At 32.1% G+C, this 21,209-nt stretch overlaps 2 protein-coding genes across 2 annotated transcripts; one reads left to right on the top strand and one right to left on the bottom strand.

Moving 5' to 3' along the window:
- Nucleotides 1-142: 142 nt before the first annotated feature.
- LOC126771744 (SET domain-containing protein SmydA-8) lies at nucleotides 143-3,576 on the top strand. The gene is made up of 3 exons (XM_050491818.1): nucleotides 143-1,736; nucleotides 1,978-2,162; nucleotides 3,339-3,576. Exons 1-3 carry the CDS (start codon nucleotides 419-421, stop codon nucleotides 3,468-3,470), a joined length of 1,635 nt encoding a protein of 544 aa, XP_050347775.1. The 5' UTR covers nucleotides 143-418; the 3' UTR covers nucleotides 3,471-3,576.
- A 189-nt stretch (nucleotides 3,577-3,765) lies between these two features.
- On the bottom strand, nucleotides 3,766-8,463 carry LOC126772078 (ultraviolet-sensitive opsin). The gene is made up of 7 exons (XM_050492250.1): nucleotides 8,392-8,463; nucleotides 7,486-7,789; nucleotides 6,238-6,416; nucleotides 6,033-6,155; nucleotides 5,326-5,520; nucleotides 4,993-5,166; nucleotides 3,766-4,013 (listed from the first exon to the last, which is right to left on the bottom strand). The coding sequence occupies exons 1-7, from the start codon at nucleotides 8,461-8,463 to the stop codon at nucleotides 3,786-3,788; spliced, it is 1,275 nt and encodes a 424-aa protein (XP_050348207.1). The 3' UTR covers nucleotides 3,766-3,785.
- Between the last annotated feature and the right edge of the window lie 12,746 nt (nucleotides 8,464-21,209).

The following is a 21,209-nucleotide window of genomic DNA, read 5'->3' as shown; positions in this document are numbered from 1 at the left end:
AGAAGTCTCAGTTAGTTTCTAAGATAATAATTATTAAAATTAATTTGATACTGACATTTAATTTAAGATAGCACTCATCAAGTGTGTTAGTATTTGACAGTTACAAGCTTAAAAGACAATCAATATAATAATTAATATTTAAAGCCACATTTCATTTAAAATAATTTCATAACCATTTAATTAAATATCGGTCTGCATATAAACCTAATACATGAAAACGAATGTTGACTGAAATGCGACATTTGTTCTTATCAAGGAGCACAAGTTTTGTAATTCTTCATTTTGTTGGCACCAAGACAAGTCTTTAGTTAGCAGTGATAATTACTCGGATCTATTTTAAACGAGTATTGTGTTAGAGACGAGCAGAGATGCCCGCGCGCTCGCCCTAAAAACTTTTTGTTAAACACAATAAGAAAAAATGGATTATAGCAGGCGCGAAATACCAGTCTGCGAAGTTTGCCAGCAACCAGCCAACCAAACATGTGGAGGATGCAAGCTAGTGTATTACTGTTCAAAGGCTCACCAAAAACTTGCCTGGAAAGAAGGCCACAAATTAAAATGCTGCGCTTACAAGATTAATTACTCAGAAGAATTAGGGAGACACATGGTAGCTACAAGAGATATTCAACAAGGTGAAATAATATTGAGAGAAAAGCCAGCAGTGAGCGGCCCAAAAATGTCCTGCACAGCACATTGCTTGTCATGTGGCATTAAACTTCAACCAGTACAGAAAGCTGATCAATTAGATTTCTACAAATGTTCCTCTTGCAGTTGGCCAATGTGTGATGCTGATTGCGAAAAAGCTGAAGTACACAGAGAAGAATGCAAACTTATGACGAAGAGAAATTATAAATGCAATATTAAATACGAACGTCCTGACAAAACAGAGGCAGCGTATTGCGTCATTGCACCAATGAGAGTGCTTTTGATGAAAGAAACTAATCCACGTCAATATGAAAATATAATGAGTCTGGAATCACATTTGAAAGACAGAATAAACACACCTTTATATCTCGTGTTAAAGGCCAACCTTGTCACTTTTGTCATTCAAGTGCTTGGACTGTCGTTTGATGAGGAAACTATTTTGAAAGTATCTTCGATATTTGACACTAACTCCTTTGATGTGAGATCTCCGGATGGATCTAAAAGGTTACGTGCTATTTACGTGACAGCGTCGATGATGAACCATAACTGCAGACCTAATACGCGGCATATTTATATAGGTAATGATTATAATTTAGCTCTCATTGCTACTGTACCGATTTCCAAAGGCGAATTAATAACTGCAACGTACACACAGTCATTATATGGAACTTTAGATAGAAGAAAACATATCAAAAAAATTAATAAGTGCTTCGATTGTGAATGTGAAAGATGTAGAGATCCAACGGAATTCGGTACATATTTAGGCAATATTTACTGTTCCGTCTGTAACGGTTCTAGCTTAGACCTGACGCCGGAAAAAAATGGTATGTTAGTTTCAACAAATCCTTTAGATGAGTCAGCATCTTGGAAATGTGAAAAATGTGGATATTGCATACAGAGTAGACAAATGTTCTGGGGCAATAATGCGTTGAAACAAGAAATAAATGCACTTAACAAGTCAGGACCAAGAGAATTCGAAGAATTTATAGATAAGTATAAAGCGACACTTCATCCTACAAATCATTTGGTGATTCAAGCTAAATTAGCGTTGATGCAGATTTATGGAAACTATAAAGGATATACTCTAACAGGTAATTTATCATCCATGTGTCCATTTATATCCTGAAATTAATTCTTACATCTATATATACCACGTAATGTAATTGCAAAAAATAGAGTATTACATATACACATACATACGTAAAAATATTTACATCACCTTCAATAAAAGTATTTACGTATCTCAATAGTTCATTGTGTATTTTTACATATCTCACTTCAATTCAATTAAAGAAATAAAATAATTAACATAATTTATTTTACTAATTGCAGAGCTTCCAGAATATCTACTAAAACGTAAAATAGATCTATGTCATGACCTTCTGGAAGTCGCTGATAAGCTCGAACCGGGCTGGACAAGGTTTCGCGGCACTATATTGCTAGAACTACAAAGTGCTATGGCAATGCAAACCAAGAGAGAGTTCGAAGATGATAAGCTAACAAAGGCAGGAGCTCAGGTGAATATTGTCATACAAATATTAGACTACCTTACATGTCAGGCTTATTTACAAAATTGACTTAAAAATTGATAAAAATTATAAAGAAACAAAAATATGAACTTCACGCACCATTAAATTAACACGTATAACAAGCATATCTCTATGAATGGTTTTAAAGAAAAAATATTGGCAATGTTCCAGTGAAAGTCGCGGTTCCCGACTCGATAGGCAAAACTGCGTTCCAGATTTTATTAATAGTCATAACAGTGAACACGAATACTCGTGTATAATTTTAACTATTTGTTCAAGGCGGTACTATTACTGCACCAATTTTATCGATCAATCTATTAAGATGTAATATCAACTTTTGAATAAAGTTAGGTTAGGTACTATATTGAAAACGATTATAAAAATAATAATAAATTATTTGTATAAAACATGACAGTATACATTTTTACATACACTTTTGTATTGATTGTATATTTATTCTATAAATTCTTTATAAATCATCATACATAATTATCATAAGAATTAAATAATTATTGTATACGATTCGTTTTGCTAACGATACATTTTTATTGAATAACATATCGTTCAGCCTTGTACATATACCCTTAAATCCTTTATTCGTAGTTTCCTAATCATAATCTACACAGTACAATACAGACACAGCCTGTGAATGTCCCACTGCTGGACTTTTTTTTCTTTTGCGTTCCGATTTCGAAACGTTATTTCCTGTGATTGATAAGATTGAAAATACTTTTAGCATTAATCTCTCTATTGGCATTTCTACTATTATGCAATTTTTTTAAGCAAATAAATAATCCCCTATATAGACATACTATACTTACCAGTTGTAGATCTTTATGGAGGAACCACCACCAAGCATAACACACTAATGGATTCTTTTATTGCCAACAACAAAACACGCAAAAGGGATATATCCTTCTAGACCGCACGATTAGCAACGAATTGACTGTATAAGGAGTCATTTATACGAATTGTTACTGTTTGTAGGCAGAAATACCCATTTACCATAAAGGCCTATTAGCCAGCGGGCCTTTCTACTTTAACAATTATAAAAGCGTTTATTATTGAAATAAATCAAGAATTCAAACGAATATTAAGTTATTTTAATATTTTATTTGTATACATGCACATTCGATGTAATGACGAAATAAATTTACTTTACAGGATCAGTTAATGGAAAGCATGGTGTTGCTCCAAGAAGCCACAAATATATTGAGAATTGAACCTCAAATGAAAGAAATTTTAGAAACAAAAGTTCAAGATTTATCAAATTTGCTAGACAATACCAATATTTAAGAAGTAACACCTTCACGTTCTATTTCAAGAAGTTTCAAAATTGGAAATTCTTATATTTTTAAAGTTTGAACAACAGTGTAGTAAACGTCCATTAAAATAAATTTCACCCACCAATATATTTATTATAAAGTTTGATTACATGATTCGGTTAATATTACAAATTAAAATTATATTTTACAAGAATATTTATTATCATATTGCTACAATGTCTAATGTCATTATAAACCCTTTTTAATTAACACAATTTAATTCAATAGAATTTTCAATCCCAAGGTCGAAAATCGAAACTTGAAGTGTCATCAGGTAAACTAAACTTCAGTTACAAATTTTTATTTCCTCTACATGCTCTATCTTCAGGGGAGTAACTTTAGTTGGTTTTGTAGTAGCTTCATCAACTTTAGGGATGCTGAGTTCCACGGTGTGTCTATTTATGTGGAAAATGTTTTTGACCATTCTGGATATCTTTCTGTTTGGATGTGGACTATCTATGATGAAGATCTTTTCAACGTTGTTGTTTTGAACTAATTGTTTCTTCTTAACTACCTGAATACAATCAATATTTTTATTATAAGTACCTTCCCTATCAACAATTTGACGATTTTGTATTCTAATCTAGTATTTATATATAAATCTGATTAAATAGTATCGTAGTTTTTATATATTGAATGCCAGACCAACAAAGTTGGTCCAGTGGCTAGTTATAAGGCCGCAGATAGTCGAGGTCCTGAGCTCAAACCCAGGGTCGGACCGATATAAAGTTATTGGGAGTTTTCGTTCACAGCCGGGATCGAACCAACTTCCAGTGTGCGCACTTCATTGCCTCGCAAAACACATTAAGCCGTTGGTCCTGCGCCTGAACTCGTTTCAGACGTATCAGATTTGCCGTCCCATCGGATTATGAGAATAGAGAGTGCACCTACTTTCCACTATAATTTCCTATTTGCGCACATACTTTCCACTATAAAATGTCCTGCGATGGAATGGAACAAGTAACTGCTTGTTCCATTCAGCTCAGAAAATCAGAAAATGGCTGCTGTGACTGATAGCTTAGTAGGATATCATAAATTTGAAGATGATAGTAAGTATAAGTCAACTGCGACAGTTTTTTCACTTTTTAGATTAAGAATTTAGAGATACTACTCAGATAATTAGATCTATAATATGTATTGGTATAATATATATTTACTTCACTGTTTCATTCTTCAATCACCACCTGATATAATTATTTTAACATCAAATTGACATTTGTGAAATTCTATTGTGCTTGCCCCGATACTCGGCTTGATAAAGTAATGTCATGATTTCGTCTTTGACCAACATTCACGAGTTGAATTATAAGCAAATTGCAATAAGAACAAAAAATGGTAAGGATTAGATTCTATCTATTTCTATGAGCGGTAGTGACGCCACTATGTCCGTTTTGCTTTTCTACCTTCTAATCATTGGAATATGCTAATTGAAAAGCATTAAATTTCATAAATATACAAACGAGCATATATATTAAAATCATATACAACTTTACCGTGGTACAAATACAGCACCATGAGCCAAATCTGAAGCAAGCGATTCCAGGAGTACGGTCCATAGCTCTCCTAAATCTAAGATTAGTAAAACCGTAGATGAGAGGATTGATGGCACAGTTGAGGTACATGAGATAGCTGGCCACGAACCACATTATTCCAAAGCTTCCTTCGACCTGGAATTGAATAACGACAAACAGGACTATCAAAATGTAACCAAATAAAATTGCTGGTATTTTATGTAAAATTTTACGCCAGTTTTTTTTTAATTTTGCTCTGGGTTACTGTTTTAAAATTGTATTATCACATTCATTTCAGATATCAATTTTTTTTACCGCATTGATTTCCCGTCGCAGATTATTTCTCCAATATACCAATATAGTGTATGGAATTCTACATATAACTGCTGCTAATAAGACACAAGCTGTTATCCTCATAGCTTTGCCCCTCGCCCTGGATATTGTTTGACCGCCTCCACGTGACGATAGTTCCCGGGCGCTCCACTCTAAGCGCCACATAATAGTTCCATACTGCAAAAAGCGTACTTAGGGTTAAACTTCCTATAATGTCGTTAACATAATTAGTTTTATTTTAGTTTATTTATTTCTTGCCGTTTATGTATCAACTCTTTAAAAAATTCAATATCAACTCAAAAAATGCAAAGGAATCTGCAACATGTTTTGTGGTGGACACCTAAGAACCTTAGCATTAGCCGTTTCTCACGTTCGCTGCTAACTGTTAAATGGTAAGTGTAAGGTAAGATCTCGAAGTCTAAATCCAGGCCAAACAAAAAGTTTTTAGATTTCAAAAATTAATTAATTTATTAATTATTTTTAGAAAACCACATATGCCGTTGCTCACACGCCTAGTTACTTGAATGCTTCTTGGTTTCGGACATCTAAGTACACTGATACACTAATCGACACAAGGTGACGACAAAACAATATTTTTGTGTATTGGAAATACTGTGTTGTGATTAGTATCTACTCTTGCTTATCATATAATGTATTTAAGATTACGTTCAAAATAAATCAATACAGACGGTCACAATCATTAGGCCAAGTGGTATCCAAACAAGCAATATAACGATGAAGTGCCAATATATACTAAGAATGTCCAAGTCTTCCACGCAGAAAGATTCTACGTAATCCAGCCACTGACGTTCCTGAAACAAAATATTCCTGCTGTTAATATCTCTCAGCTGGTTTGTGTGCACAATAATGACGTCATTTGTGTAATTTTATTACCATGTACTTTCTTTTGATAATCCAAGGTAAAGATAATCCTATCGGTATGATCCAAGACGCTGCGATCAGTTTTGGAGCTGCTGATTTCGTGACACGAGCTTCAGAAGTTAACGCTGCTGCTGCAAGTCTGTCATAAGATACCAGTATGACTGCTACCACACTAGCTAGGAGAAGAGAGGCTGGAAATTAAAACAGTATCTTTATTATTTCTTTCATTGGAACTGGAGACTTGATTCATTTTCAAAAAAAAAGGTCTTATATAATTTAGTAATTTAAAATTTTTATTAACAATTTTTACATTTTTATTTATAGTTAATAAAATAGACATAACATCTATTTATAACTTTGATTCATATAGCTCAAAAAAGTTATCTATAATACTATTATAAAGAGGTAAAGTTTGTGAAGCTGTAGGGGGTAATCTCTGGATCTACTGAACCGATTTTGAAAATTCCTTTACCAATAGAAAGCCACATAATTTGTGAGTATCATACGCTATATATTAACCCGAAAAATAAAAAGCCTTTTTCGTGGTAGTGGGATTTGCAAAGTAAGTCAAAGAAAAAACGGTCAAACGAAAACGTTTATTACAAACGCTACCTTAACGATGAGAGAATTATAATTAAGTTCTAGATAAAAGTTGTAGAGCTAGATAATACCTATAAAAAGTCAGTGACAGCATATGTTATATTATATATAGCTAACTTTTATATTTAGGTCACAAAAAGTAGTTTTTATATAGTTTTATATAAGAAAATAATTTAAATCGTTAGGCCATATTTATTAGTTATATTATCAACAATTATGAATTCTTATCAAAATAAGTAAACTTATTGTTTCAAGTGCCCAAAACAAAAGACTTTTCCCTTTTACTTCATATAATTTGGACCAATGGTTAAAAAGATAATACGACATAGGTATGGAACCGCGACCGTGTCGTAATTTATTGAGTGATATTTCTATCAGACGGGTTTTTTCATATACAATACGTTAATCTATTTAAAAATAAATTACTTTATTACCAAGGAAATTTTATTTAGATAAAATTTATTTTAACAGTTTGTTTTTTGGTTGCATAGCTTAAGAGATAATTTAAAATATCAAATATGCGAGACAATTTTATTTATGATCGGCCAATCGATCCTAAGTAAAAAGGTTTACCGCCCAACGAAGTGGGCAACTATAAATAATAAATCTCTGAAATCCAAAAATGTAACTTTTTCACTAATTATTACCAATTCAACTCACCTTGTAAAAATCCTTCAAACCTGCAGCCGAAATTCCTCAAAACGTAGCTCTGATAGAAATCCCTGACTAACATAAACCAGGGACACAGAATCAAGGTGATCAGGTCAATAACCGCAAGATTCCCGATTAGATAGTTACTCGCAGTCCAAAGCCACTTATTCTTCATGAGGATGACAATGATGACAGAGTTTAGGAATATGCCAATGACTCCTACTAAGACCATTGCTGTGGATTTCAGAGCTAACTCTTTGGCTGGCTTCACATGCCATAATGTATTGGGGAAAGGATATTGTGATGTGTCGATCTAGAATAGGAAAAAACGTCACTGATATGTTTTTATTACATTCCTTAAAATATCTACGAAATAATGTTATTAAGAAACGTCTTATAAGTAACGTAATTTTCTTATAGCTGTTAAAAATATATAGTACTTATGTTTATCAGCACGAACAAAATACTTTTGCTATATAATAGTGACGAAAACGTCCCAAAGTAAATTAGTGAGTGTAATATGAAATTAAGTAAAAGCCTTATAAAGCCTAATAATACCTTCCTCTCCTTTTGAGGACAAGGCTTAGAACTTATTCAACAACGCTGCTCCAATGCGAGAATGGCACATATGTGGCAGTTTTCAACCGAAAATTTAGTAGTCATAGAATCCTCAGTCTTTAAGTTTAGATGAGAGTTATGACCATTGTATTATGAATAATATTTTGATAATGTAATTAGATGCCAAGGAATATGTTTCAACGCAGTTAGATAACAACAGATGCCATCAGCACCTTTGCTCTAAATTTATTTTTGATTTGAATTTGGAAATACGGCTTATTATCTTATAAAATCTTCAAGGATTAATCATTACTTTTAAAATTACTATTAAAGGTTAAGTTAAATTAAATAACTTACATCATTCAAATAATCATTGCTCCAATTGGTCAGAAATTTAGGTATTTCGTCGAAATCTTCGTTTTCCAGCATATCACATACATTTATTTATAACAAATATTTTAATTAACCATATCACAGTGAACATCACAAGGTAATGTTTTGTGAAAAGTGAATAATTTTGACCAAAAGCTCTCGAGATAACATATGAGTATGGTAGTCCATTAGTATGAAAGCATTTTTATCTGAGGCGCGAATGATTGATAGTGTCAAAACTGATACCTTTAAGATAAGCCAAGGTTGATGTACTGATGCAATAATAAAATTGAGAATCATAGGGCTATTTCTTAGTTCGTTTGAACTTAAGCCAGTTTAAATAATAAACAAGTGATAAAAAAATCAATTAATTAAATAAATTTCAATAAGAGATAACAGCACTATGTTGTTTTAATAAATGAGAAAGATAATAATTCATTGGAATCAGAATTTTATCAGAAATAAAGTAACAATATTTAATATACCGAATAAATGAAATCGGAATTGCTATAGTATGATTATATCACATTTGAATATGATGTATAAAACAATAAAGAAGCTCTACACTTGCTCATTGTCAAAAATTTACTACCAATTCGAAAATAAATACCCTATATGAGAATAAGAATATTTTTTTTCTTTTTCGTGATTACAACCACTAAAAATCGCTATTATAAAAAAACACTTTTTTCAATTGTTGATTTGGTGATCGTTTTATTCCAAATTGTCAAAGATCTAAAATGTTGTTCCAAGCCGGAATTACTTCTAATTAATTTCTTATCAGAATTTATACTACAAATTTAATGAATAATTTTTATTATTATTTTTAAGATAACACAATCTTCAGAAATCATATTTATCTAGTTTTTTATTTCTTTTTTTGGGAATTAGTTTGAGTACTTTCTTCATTCATAATTGAGGAATCGGAATAGAAACGTTCCTATTGGTTAGACGCGCGACCACAGCGCCACATGCGTTAAACTATTCAGTTCTCATCGATATTCAAATTGATCGGTCGATATTTTACGCGCTCTTATAAAAAAACTGTAATATGCGTTCTCTGTGAGTTCTACAATATGTATAGTGGTGTAAATGTCGACAACATTCCCTGGTTTCTACAGCAACTGATAACCTATGGATAAAGCGTACTGGGCACAGTCTACGTTAGCTGGTTGGTGCTATTGAAGGTAGGTGTTTAGGCTCAATTCCCTATTGTACGTTACAAAAGTCATTAGTTTTACATTGTACTTTAACATGCAAACGTTTTAAAATAATTTTATTAAAACTTACAATAGAACATATTTGAAACTTTTCTGAGATCCTGATGTCATTAATAATAAATAGCCATGTAAAATGACTGCCGTAATTCAGATAAAATGAGCATTTTTAATTTATCAAAGCAACGTTTTGCGTTTCGTTTCGTAAATAACAGACGTAATAACCACACGTACCTTACGTTTAGTTGTATCTATTGTAGCTTATTTTCTTCAAGTTTCATGTTATTTATTCAGAGAGCTCTTGTTCGTTCATATCTAACTTTTTATTATTACTAGAAATGGAAAATAAATGCTACATACCGAGATATACGTACAAACGCTTGACTTTTTCACTGAAAAGGCAATAACAAAATCAATGTTTTCGAACTTGAAACAAAATTCTCAAACGTTAGCTAAATCCAGCAAAGAATACAAATAATATATTGACAAAAATCCACTAATTGTATGTTTTTTTTATCACTAAGCAACAATACTTTATTTAGCAAAATTAAAAATAATTATTTAAAAGTACGCGTGTTTACAGATATAAGGATTTTTATTTTATTTATTATAGGTAAATGGTAAGTGGTCACTACCGTCATATTAGACTATCTGGCTGGAAGAGATCTGTTATTAGGTTAAGTCCGCCTTTGACACTATTTTTTTATTTGGGTATCTACTTTTGTGTGTAATAAAGAAATCAACGATAACTTTTAGAAAAGCTGTGTATACAAGTACAATAGCATAAAACAATAATAGAAACAAAACTACAGCGTGCAAACCCTGTATCGTCATATCATAAAGCATATTTTGTAGAAAAACAAAACAATTAAATAATTACAAAAGTGTACTGAATAGCGCCATCTCTTGCGAAGTCTTGACACTATAACAATAAATGCTGTCTAGTTGTTCTGTTGAGTATCGTAGCTCAGCAGTTTTAAAATCAAGTCAAAGATGTCACTGAACCAAAAACCGCGTTTGTATGTATATGTGCTAATCTTAAAAACTACAGACAGGATATTTATTTCTGTTTTCAACAATAGATTGTTTATGTACCTACGTATATATTTTGTAGAATTAAATAATTAAAATAATATATGTATATATTTGTCAATTCATTTGAAAATCATGCCTCCATGCATGCATGAGCTTTTATGTCACGTTTAACTGGATAAGAAAAGTAATATTAATCTAAACTACTAAATGAGGAAACGGTTTTGTTTGTAATTCATTACTGGAAAAACTACTAAAACTAAATTCATAAAATCATTATAGATGCTGTCCGTTTCGGCAAAGTTTTTATTACCTAATGGGCATTTTTTAAAAAGTTTGCGTGATTTTAAAAAATGGTATTTTTTTTAGCACATATGTTTTATGCAATAATATTAACATTAATTAAATCAGTGATGTCTAAATTGTCATAAAAACTCCGAAATCATGCAAAACACTGTGCAGTTTATCATATATTACGAATTAAATGCGTCCGACCCTAATATTTTCTTCCACTGAGCTACGTACTATTTTGCCTTGATTTTGGGTAAAATAAAAATATAATATTCAAAACGCATATATTTATGTAACAAGATAAAGTACTAATCACAAATCTTCTCCTAATTTTTCATTATAAGCACTTATCAAAATGTGATCAACAATTGTACATCCTCCGAGTTACAAAACGACAAAAACAGACTTATATTTCATCATTTTTGGCATTAATTTGAAATCCAAATAATATTATAAGTAAATGATAAAATTAATAAAATTGCATAACAACAAATGTATAAGATACTTTGAGCTTTGTCCATCATTATTTAGAAATATTTAACAGTCAATGGTGTCTTCTTTGGTGGACCGTCACTCAACGGAACGGGTGGAAAATGTAAAGAGTCGTACACATTTTTATAAAGCATTTAATTTTATTCTAAGCTACCTAATTAAATTTCTATTTACTAACTTTCCAAAACTTCTCTGGCTTTCATTATATCCATATTTTCTTTTAGACATTGGATTTTTTAATGTTACAATTTTGTAACAATACAATTGCTTTCTTGCTTGTTTGAAGTGCTGTTTTTAACACCAGAATTCTTTTAGGGCATTATTGTAGTTTCGAACTAATCTCTTTCTATTCGTTTTTCGTTTTTTTCTTGTAGTTTCATTTTTTTGTACATAGTGTAGTATTTTGATTATTTAAAACATGTTTTTCTTTCTATTTACGTTTCTTCTCTAACCACTTCTTTCGATTCTTTTCGTTTTCATCTTCCGTTAGCTCATTTATTTTCTTATTCTCGCATTAAGGGCCATTTCAATATCTACAACAATAGTATGTTAGTATGTGTCTTAATAAACATTAATTAAGGCTTTATTTTATACATATAAATTTAGATTGATTTATAAAATTTCTAATTTAATTTTATTAAATAATTAATTTTATTTTATTAAATAATAATATTAATTTTAGTAATGTAAACGTGGATTTAGATTCTACCGAGTTACGAAAACTGCTCCGCTGAAAAATGATTTCTCAGTTGACGTAACGGATTTTTCGGTTACAACAATTATTTTGCAAATTTCTGAGAACGAGTTACAAGTTCAATCAAATTACCACATTTTCGATAAACAGACATTTTTATTGTTCTTAATCAGCGTAACTCAGTAGAAATCTATAAAGCACGCAACTGAGACGTGGTACTATTTTGCGTTTTTCGAAACTAATCGCAGTAATATTTGGTATATTTATGGAGAAAATGACGTAACTCAGTTGAATTTTCCCAGTGGGCGGTTTTTTAGGTTGAAATTTAATAATTAATTTAAATTTTTGAATAACTAATGGTAATAATACATATATCACAATCAGAAGACCGTTTCATTATTTCTTCAATAAAATTATCAGTTGATGGTAATAAAGCCAGATATTAGACACAATGGTATCCAAACCGGACAACTATTGAATGGGACATGGCAAAATATGGGTTCAACGATCATTAATTACTATTTTATTTTTAATATACAACAAAAAACAATTAGTTTATAATATCAACATAAACAACAATAATTAATCTTTCCAATACATTAACACAATACTCGTATAGAAAGTACAATTTCACGTAATCTTTTGTTTTAAACAGATAACCGAAATCGCAATAGTGCAAACTTTAAAAAAAATGCCCTTATATATTTAGTATTATAGAAATAATTGTGCTTCGCTGTTTCATCTGCTTTAAATTCAGATTTAATGTGACAAGCGTTAATTTTATTTTCTTATTATATATAAATAAAATATTGTATCGAGAATTCGACAGATATAATATAAAAGGTTCTAAATAAAAATCATTGTAAAAAATTGCTCTATATTTTTAGAAACCGGTAGGCGTCGCTTGTTTATAATAACTCATAGTTCTTCTCCTAACACAAATTTATACATAATAGCTACAATTTTAGAAAACAATTTCGTATGTAAATTCGTGTGTTACATGAAACATATCAACCTTAGCAATCACACTAATAACCATAACATCCGTTGTTTGTGTAAAGCAATTCATCTAATGTTAGTTTAATTTGTCTGGTTGTATGTTTGTGTCGATAACATCAAAACTGGCAAGGTTTAATTTAATTCATGGTATATATTTCCATACTAACTACACTTGGGAATGATATGGCTGAATGCGAGCCTGTTTTATCGATATCTTTCTTACACATTTCTATCTCGACTATGGTTGTCCTCAGAGGAGACTAGCCATTATAGTGCTGGCCATTATAGTGCGTGTGCGCAAACAGAAGTGCACCATAGATATAGACAAGAACAGAAGGAGTTCATGCGCAGGAACGTGCGTTCTTTCTGAAGCACGGGAATGTACTTCAGGTTGCTACTGAAAGTATCTAAATGGAAAAACCCAATCATATTTCTACTGGCCCGAAACTGGACCTCGGGGCCTTATATGCAGAATCATTACACTTACTTATAGATGAGTAAAAACTACAACTGGTTACAAAGAACAACATCAACGGTACCGTACACATACGGTCTGTATAAGTACCATTCGCTCATCAGTTATCCTTTGGTCATATAGCATAAATTGTAATGTTAAAGGGTAAACTTTCAAATTTTCTACGATCGTATTTAATCACACATGAACTTTTCTTAAGTAAAATGTATACCACCGCCCATAGATGCAGTGGCACTTTAGGAAATATTAACTATCCCTTACAACGTCAATGCGCCACCAACCTTGGACCTATGATGTTATGTCCCTCTTGCCTGTTTCCCTGACTCTCCCCCCCTTTAAATCGGAAAATAATAATTTTAAGTATTGCTGTTTGGCAGTAGAATATGTGATGAGCGGGTTGTACTTATCCAGACGGGTTTGCACAAAGCTTTACCAAGTAAATAACACATTAGATTCGTAGATATGCAACTTTTAATTTATTTTACTAAATGAATTCCTTACATTGTCACAAACACGAGACATATAATTACTTAAAACTGTCTTGCGAAAGACATCAAAGTTACGTGTTCACGATTTCTATTATGTGCATACAAAATTGCTTGATTTATTTTGTAATCTTTATTACAATGCTATAGAGTTGAAACTGAGTCGTTGACATACATTATAGAATTTAAAGAAGAAGGTCCACTGGATGCGCTGAGCTATGCAATGTGGTCGAGTCAAATAAAACAATTTGTATGACATAAACTTTTAACCAATGGACATTGATAATTAACGCATTATACAATTACGTATATATCAGAATTTATTTAATTTTTCTGTTTTAAATATTATTATTATACCTTTTTTTTAGGACTTTTGCATGTTATATCTTAAAATTAAAATTCATTCATTATTAAGTACATAAATATAATAATACAAGATTACATAGATAAGACAAAAGCGTGGAGTTATAGTCCATTCCACGAAATGAGCTCCCAAATTCATTGGCCAATCACTTCTGAGGATTATGTTATAAGCTGGATTCGGTTCACTTATCTCTTGCATCAATCAATGAGGTGCGAGTATTTTATAACCTAGGAGATTGACTTAGACTTAGAATGTGCAATAGTAATTGTTAATTTTTAAGCAGGAAATTATTATAAAACAAAAATATTTTATGAATATAACTTTGGTAACAATGGTAACTATTGTTCTTCTTGCTAGTTATTTTCAGAAGATTCTACATTCCGATTCGGTGATCGCTTTACATTTAATGTATTATTTTAAAATGTATATTGAAAAGTGCTTATAAAAGCAAACTTGACTAAATATTTTGTCCAAAAATATATGCATTGAGGAGTAATATGTGCATTTAATTATGAACTTGCTAGAAAAAGTGTGCTATACAGCAATATATAGCACTATGTTTTTAATAGTTGATTAGACTAACACGTGTAGACAAACTCATTCGTACGAAATTGCCGCCGACAGTTGTGGTTTGTGTGAGGGGATTATTCTGAGATTACGCTGAAGTTCTTCAAACTTAAAGACGTATCTTGATATAATATGTACAATGAAAAACATTTTTTATAAAAAAAAATAGGTACTTTTTATAAGAAATATATATTACCGATATTACAAAGCTGTTTTAAAAGTGAACTCATTTTAACGAGCCGGTTGGTGTGGTTGGTAGATACTTGCCTTTCACGCCGAAGGTTGTGCGTTCGATTCCCACCCAGGACAGACATTTGTGTGCATGAACATGGCTGTTTGTCCTGAGTATGGGTGTAATTATCTATATAAGTATGTATTTACAAAAAGAAAAGTAGTATATGTAGTACATCAGTTGTCTGGTTTCCATAGCACAAGCTTTGTACAAGCTTAATTTGGGATCAGATGGCCGTGTGTGAAAAATGTCCCAGGATATTATTATTATTATTATTTTACATAAAATTCCAGTTAGTGGGATATATAACGTATGTATTCTTAAATTGATTTCTTAAGCAAAAAGGTATGTAACATAAAATTTGGTTGCTATTTATTCAAATCTCTGTCTGTGTGCGTCTGCAGAGAATTTGCATGGCAACATTGAAGCAAAACTACAATTCTACAAGAAATGAACTTCGGAAATATTTTATGGATATTATAATTGTATGACAATAGGATTTATACGATTTTTTTCCCATTAACCGTTCTGAATTTAAGCGGAAGTTTTTTGTATTATACCCAAAGGCAGTCAGACTGATAAATACACCACCTGATACTAAGTGGTCACCACCGCCCATATACATTGGCATTGCAAGAAATATTAATTCCTTACAACGTCAATGCTATACCAACATTGGGAGCTAAGATGTTATATTCCTTGTGCCTGTAATTACACTGCCTTACTCAACGCTTAAACCGGAATCCAATAGATAATGTTAAACTCAACGCTAGGACGAACGTATATAATTTAGAATAACCTAATATTTATTAAGTTGTTTTAAGTTAAGTGGATTATAAATTTTTTTTTCAAAAAATTTAATTTCGTGATATTATTATTTTTTACAACTACCAACATTAAAAATGATTAGACTTTGGTATAAATAGCGATGTATTTACAATGAACGGATATAATTATTGTTGAACTTGAGCAGGGTGGTTACTCTGCCTGTTTAATAAATATTGTTTGTAACCACACAACACTTCTTTCGCAATCCTGGCCCACCTTCTGTTTCAATAAATTGTTGTTTAGCGGTAGAATCTCTGATGAATGGGTGGTACCACCTACCCAGACGGACTTGCACAAAGCCCTACCACCTAGTGAATAACAATAATATCTTAGATATCATGGTGGTTCATTGATAGATTTAAGGGGTGAGTTAAGTGCTAGCAGTGCAATACTGGTAATTATTGATGAAACCTTCCATCAGATAAAATTATATATAGTAAAGCTAATGTTCTATTGAATTATAACAATAAACGTATAATTATACAAAATTAACCGCTTGATCAGTAATGGTTGCACAAATAAACATGTTTATCGATGTAATGTCGTTAATCTATAAATACATCCGTTATCGCTAAATATATATAATTCATAGTTTTCTCTTGGGATTATTAATATTTTCTGCTTTTTTGTGCTTTGTAGCTCACTCCTCAAACTGAAACACAATAGTACCAGTCTTTCACGCTGAAGCTTGTGGGTTCGATTCCCACCCAGGACAGACATTTGTGTGCATGAACATGTCTGTTTGTCCTGATTCTGGGTGTAATTATCTATATAAGTATGTATTTACAAAAGAAAAATAGTATATGTAGTATTTCAGTTGTCTGGTTTCCATAGTACAAGCTCTGTTTAGTTTGGGATCAGATGGCCGTGTGATATATTTGTGAATATTATTGATGTTGAACGATAAAATTATTGCTATCGGTGCGGTCGAACCCGTTCTGTTTTATAGTTGTATTGACATTATACAAGAAGAGAGTAAAAGAGATAGATATTAATGAAATAGAAAAGTATCAGCACCGACCTCAATTACACAGGTACACATAAGTAGACGCGAATTATGACGATGATTGATAATGACGATTATAACATAAATTGAGATGTAAAGCCAAGATGGCCTAGTGGTTAGAATGCGTGAATCTTATCCGACGATCGTGGGTTAAAGCCCGGGCAAGCACCACTGAATTTCATGTGCTTAATTTGTGATTATAATTCATCTCGTGCTTAACGGTGAAGGAAAACATCGTGAGGAAACCTGCATGTGTCTAATTTCATTGAAATTCTGCCACATGTGTATTCTACCAACCCGCATTGGAGCAGCGCGGTGGAATAAGCAGAATAATCAAAAGGGAAACGTGAAGAGGCATCTTGCGGGCCGGCAAGGCGAAGGCGTCTAGTGCAGAACATATTTCCCGTCTGTACTGGCCGTCGTCGCGTTTGGACTCTACTACCACTTACCATCAGGTGGAGTAGAGTCATTTGCCCTCCCGGCGAATATAAAAAAAAAAAAAAGTGAGAGGAGGCCTTAGCTCAGCAGTGGGACAATAACAGGCTGTTAGTGAGATGTATATATATTGATTTAAAGACAATTTATCTAAATGAACCTGTAACTTCCATATGTTGTGAAATGAGTTTAAAAAGAGCAACATATGAGTTTTGTGTTCTGCCCAAATCAGAGCCTTGTGAAAGGGCTATCAATTAATTTCTTTCCTGAATACCTATGATTAGCAGTCTTAAAATGTCTTTATATTATACACTGTATCAGTTAATAAATCTATAATTTTAATTATTTATTATGCCCGCTATAAACTTTCCTACATCACAGTTCCAGACACAAGACATTAGTAATTGCGCAGTTGACGTTTCCTTTTTCTTCCATACTTCCATTATTCTAGACTTTAGTTACGTGTTAATGCACAGACAGACGAGATTAGCGACGATTATGGTTACATTCGTAGCGAATTACAGAAAGGATGCGGGTTTAAGATTGTATAATTAGGAGATTGCTTTGAAGATTATATTACTTGATGTGTAATGTGTGTGTGTTTTTATTAACATGTCTCACTTTTATAGTAATATTTTTTTTATAATAACTTTAAAAATATTTAAATTTTAGTTAGTTATCCGATGATCGTGGGTTTAAACCCGGGCAAGCACCACTGTATTTTCATGTGCTTAATTTGTGATTATAATTCATCTCGTGCTTAACGGTGAAGGAAAACATCGTGAGGAAACCTGCATGTGTCTAATTTCATTGAAATTCTGCCACATGTGTATTCTACCAGCCCGCATTGGAGCATCGTGGTGGAATAAGCTCCACAACCTTCTCCTCAAAAGGGAGAGCAGGCCTTAGCCCAGCAGTGGGACATTAACAGGCTGTTACTGTAGTTAGGCAGCATTAAGAAGTACCTTTATTTATTTTGTGAGCAATGCAACAGTTACTAGTTTTAAGTTTACAATGACATCTTTTCATAGATAATATACGATTGAATTAATCCACCAACCCGCATTGGAGCAGCGTGGTGGAATAAGCTCCAAACCTTCTCCTCAAAAAGAGGAGAGGAGGCCTTTAGCCCAGCAGTGGGACATTCACAGGCTGTTACGGTTACGGTGAATTAATCAGTTTGAACGGATTTCTTTATTGATATAACGTTAATCTATCTCTCGGTGTATAATTTTGGTCTGAGGTACTAGGTAAGCATACGCTCAAAATTGATTCCTTAACGTACAGCCGATCTTCAGTTCCGCAGACTGAATAAAATCTAATAATCTCGTCTGTCTCGAAGAAAAATCCACTGAGACATACAAGAAGAAATTAAGCATAATGGAATGAAATGATGCGAATGGGGGGACAGGGTGGTCGGTACATTCGGTTTAGTGGGCGTGTGATACATTTGTGTGTAATACAGGTTTTTGGTGTATTGATTATATCTTATCAGATAAACAAAGGCAGATTTCTATATAAAGTACATACGTCTATGGTGGAAAATATTACAGCTAATATTTGGTTTCATGCATATATTCTGCAGTTACTTGTAGGATCTTTTTGGGTAGTAGATAAAATTTAACTCAACTGATATTCCAGCCTGCAAGCTCGTGACGCCTCCGGAAGAAACGGTGAGGGTACCACTGGTTTTTAATCGGTATTCCAGTGCACTGGACGTTCTAGATGATGGCGAGTCCCACATACCCTCATCCACTTGATGTGGGCGAAACACTTAAATGTGTTTTTCCAGCGAGATGAAAAAAAAAAAGAAATGGTATTCCTAGTGTTATTTACAACCGTTTTCAAATATGAAACGGTTTAACTACTTTATATCGCTAAAACCTTACCATCCATCCAGACTGATTGTGTATTTCATTCTATAAAAGAGTAGCTGTGATTTACTTACTTTAACTAGTTCTACAAATTTTAATCGTGTATATGTTTAATGATAATTCAAAAGTGATAATACGAGCTTACTTTAAAAAAAAATGATATTGCAAACTTGTTAAGTGGTTGTGGAAAGTTATATAAGTGGGAGGCACACGTGACCTGATCCAGAAGGCCCTGAGGAATGGCCTCGCACTGCTGGTTGCACCATTTTCGTCGTTCCCTTAGGTACCTCTCCAATCTGTGCGACCATAGCCGGAATTATTACGCCAGTAAAACTAGTGTAATAATATCATTATACTAATTATTCAAATAAATAAAATAAATTCCTAAAATAACCAATTTCATAAAGCTGAATCCACATATTCAATATCTAAGAAGTCGCTACACCTACAGCTTGTTTTAAATAAAGTTAAGCGAAGATGGGAACCTTTCGTGCTATATATTCGCTCAGTTGTACTCTAGATTCGAAGTTTTAATGTGTGCATTTCTTATCGAGAACATGCAGTCTAGAGAGAGGAACGTCAACAAAATAATACATGTTAATTTATTATTATATTTATTTCATAGAAGTAACAAAGTTGTTTATCTGAGTTTTTGGTTAATAAATTTATTGGAACAAATCTAGACTTATTTATTAATTATATTATAAAAATTCAATCTTTAAATATTTACACGTATATAATAATTATTATCATCATTTATGGCAAAACAAATTGATTTCACTTTTAAGTGTAAAATTACATACATACTTATTGTGTTGGAACCATAATGGAATAATAGATTTATTGCTAAGAAATTCAAAAGCAAAGTAAAATTATAAATAAAATATCACATAAATAAAATTATTAACATTTTTTTCTGACCGTACTTTAAGCAAATTCGTCGCCATATTATCGGCGCATCGGGCACATTTGAAATATTCATACGGTAACTAGAAAGCATTAATGTTCATTCTAGATTTATCATACGGGACCGTGAACAGTATGGGAATCGTGTAAAAATATTTTTACCCTCATAAATTCATGACGTACGATAAAAGTCTGATTTCTTCGTTCTTTTGTTTTCAATTATGCAGAATGATATTGCTTTACGTTTTATATTGGTATATTATATGTATATGTGTTTTTCTTATAAGCGTATGTTCATGTTATGAATGTATCGGACTAATTTGTCGACTTAATTAATTTGGGTATTTTTTGGTTATTCCATATCTGCTCACTTCTGTTATGTCTTTGTTTTGCGTTTTATATTTTCTCTGAATTGTTTATTCACTTGAATACAAAGATAATTAAATTGTAAAATTTACCTTCGGCGATGTATGTACATTGAATATGACTTTTGTTTTGAAAAGTATTAACTGATGTGGTTTTATTTGTCATTATCTACGATTGTTATGAGAATATTTTTTTAAGTAATTTTTAGCAATATATATATATATATATATATATATATATATATATATAATAATAATAAATAAAGCCGAGATGGCCTAGTGGTAAGAACGCGTGAATCTTAACCGATGATCGTGGATGTGGATTCAAACCCGAGCAAGCACCACTGAATATTCATGTGCTTAATTTGTGTTTATAATCCATCTCGTGCTTGACGGAAAACATCGTGAGGAAACCAGCATGTGTCTAATTTCATTGAAATTCTGCCACATGTGTATTCTACCAACCCGCATTGGAGCAGCGTGGTGGAAGCCTTAGCCCAGCAGTGGGACATTAACAGGCTGTTATTGTATTGTATTGTTA

This window comes from Nymphalis io, chromosome 11, assembly GCF_905147045.1.
Source record: "Nymphalis io chromosome 11, ilAglIoxx1.1, whole genome shotgun sequence".
NCBI lineage: Eukaryota > Metazoa > Arthropoda > Insecta > Lepidoptera > Nymphalidae > Nymphalis > Nymphalis io.
Note: the sequence above shows the minus strand (reverse complement) of the source record. Positions and strands in the feature narration are given on the sequence as shown.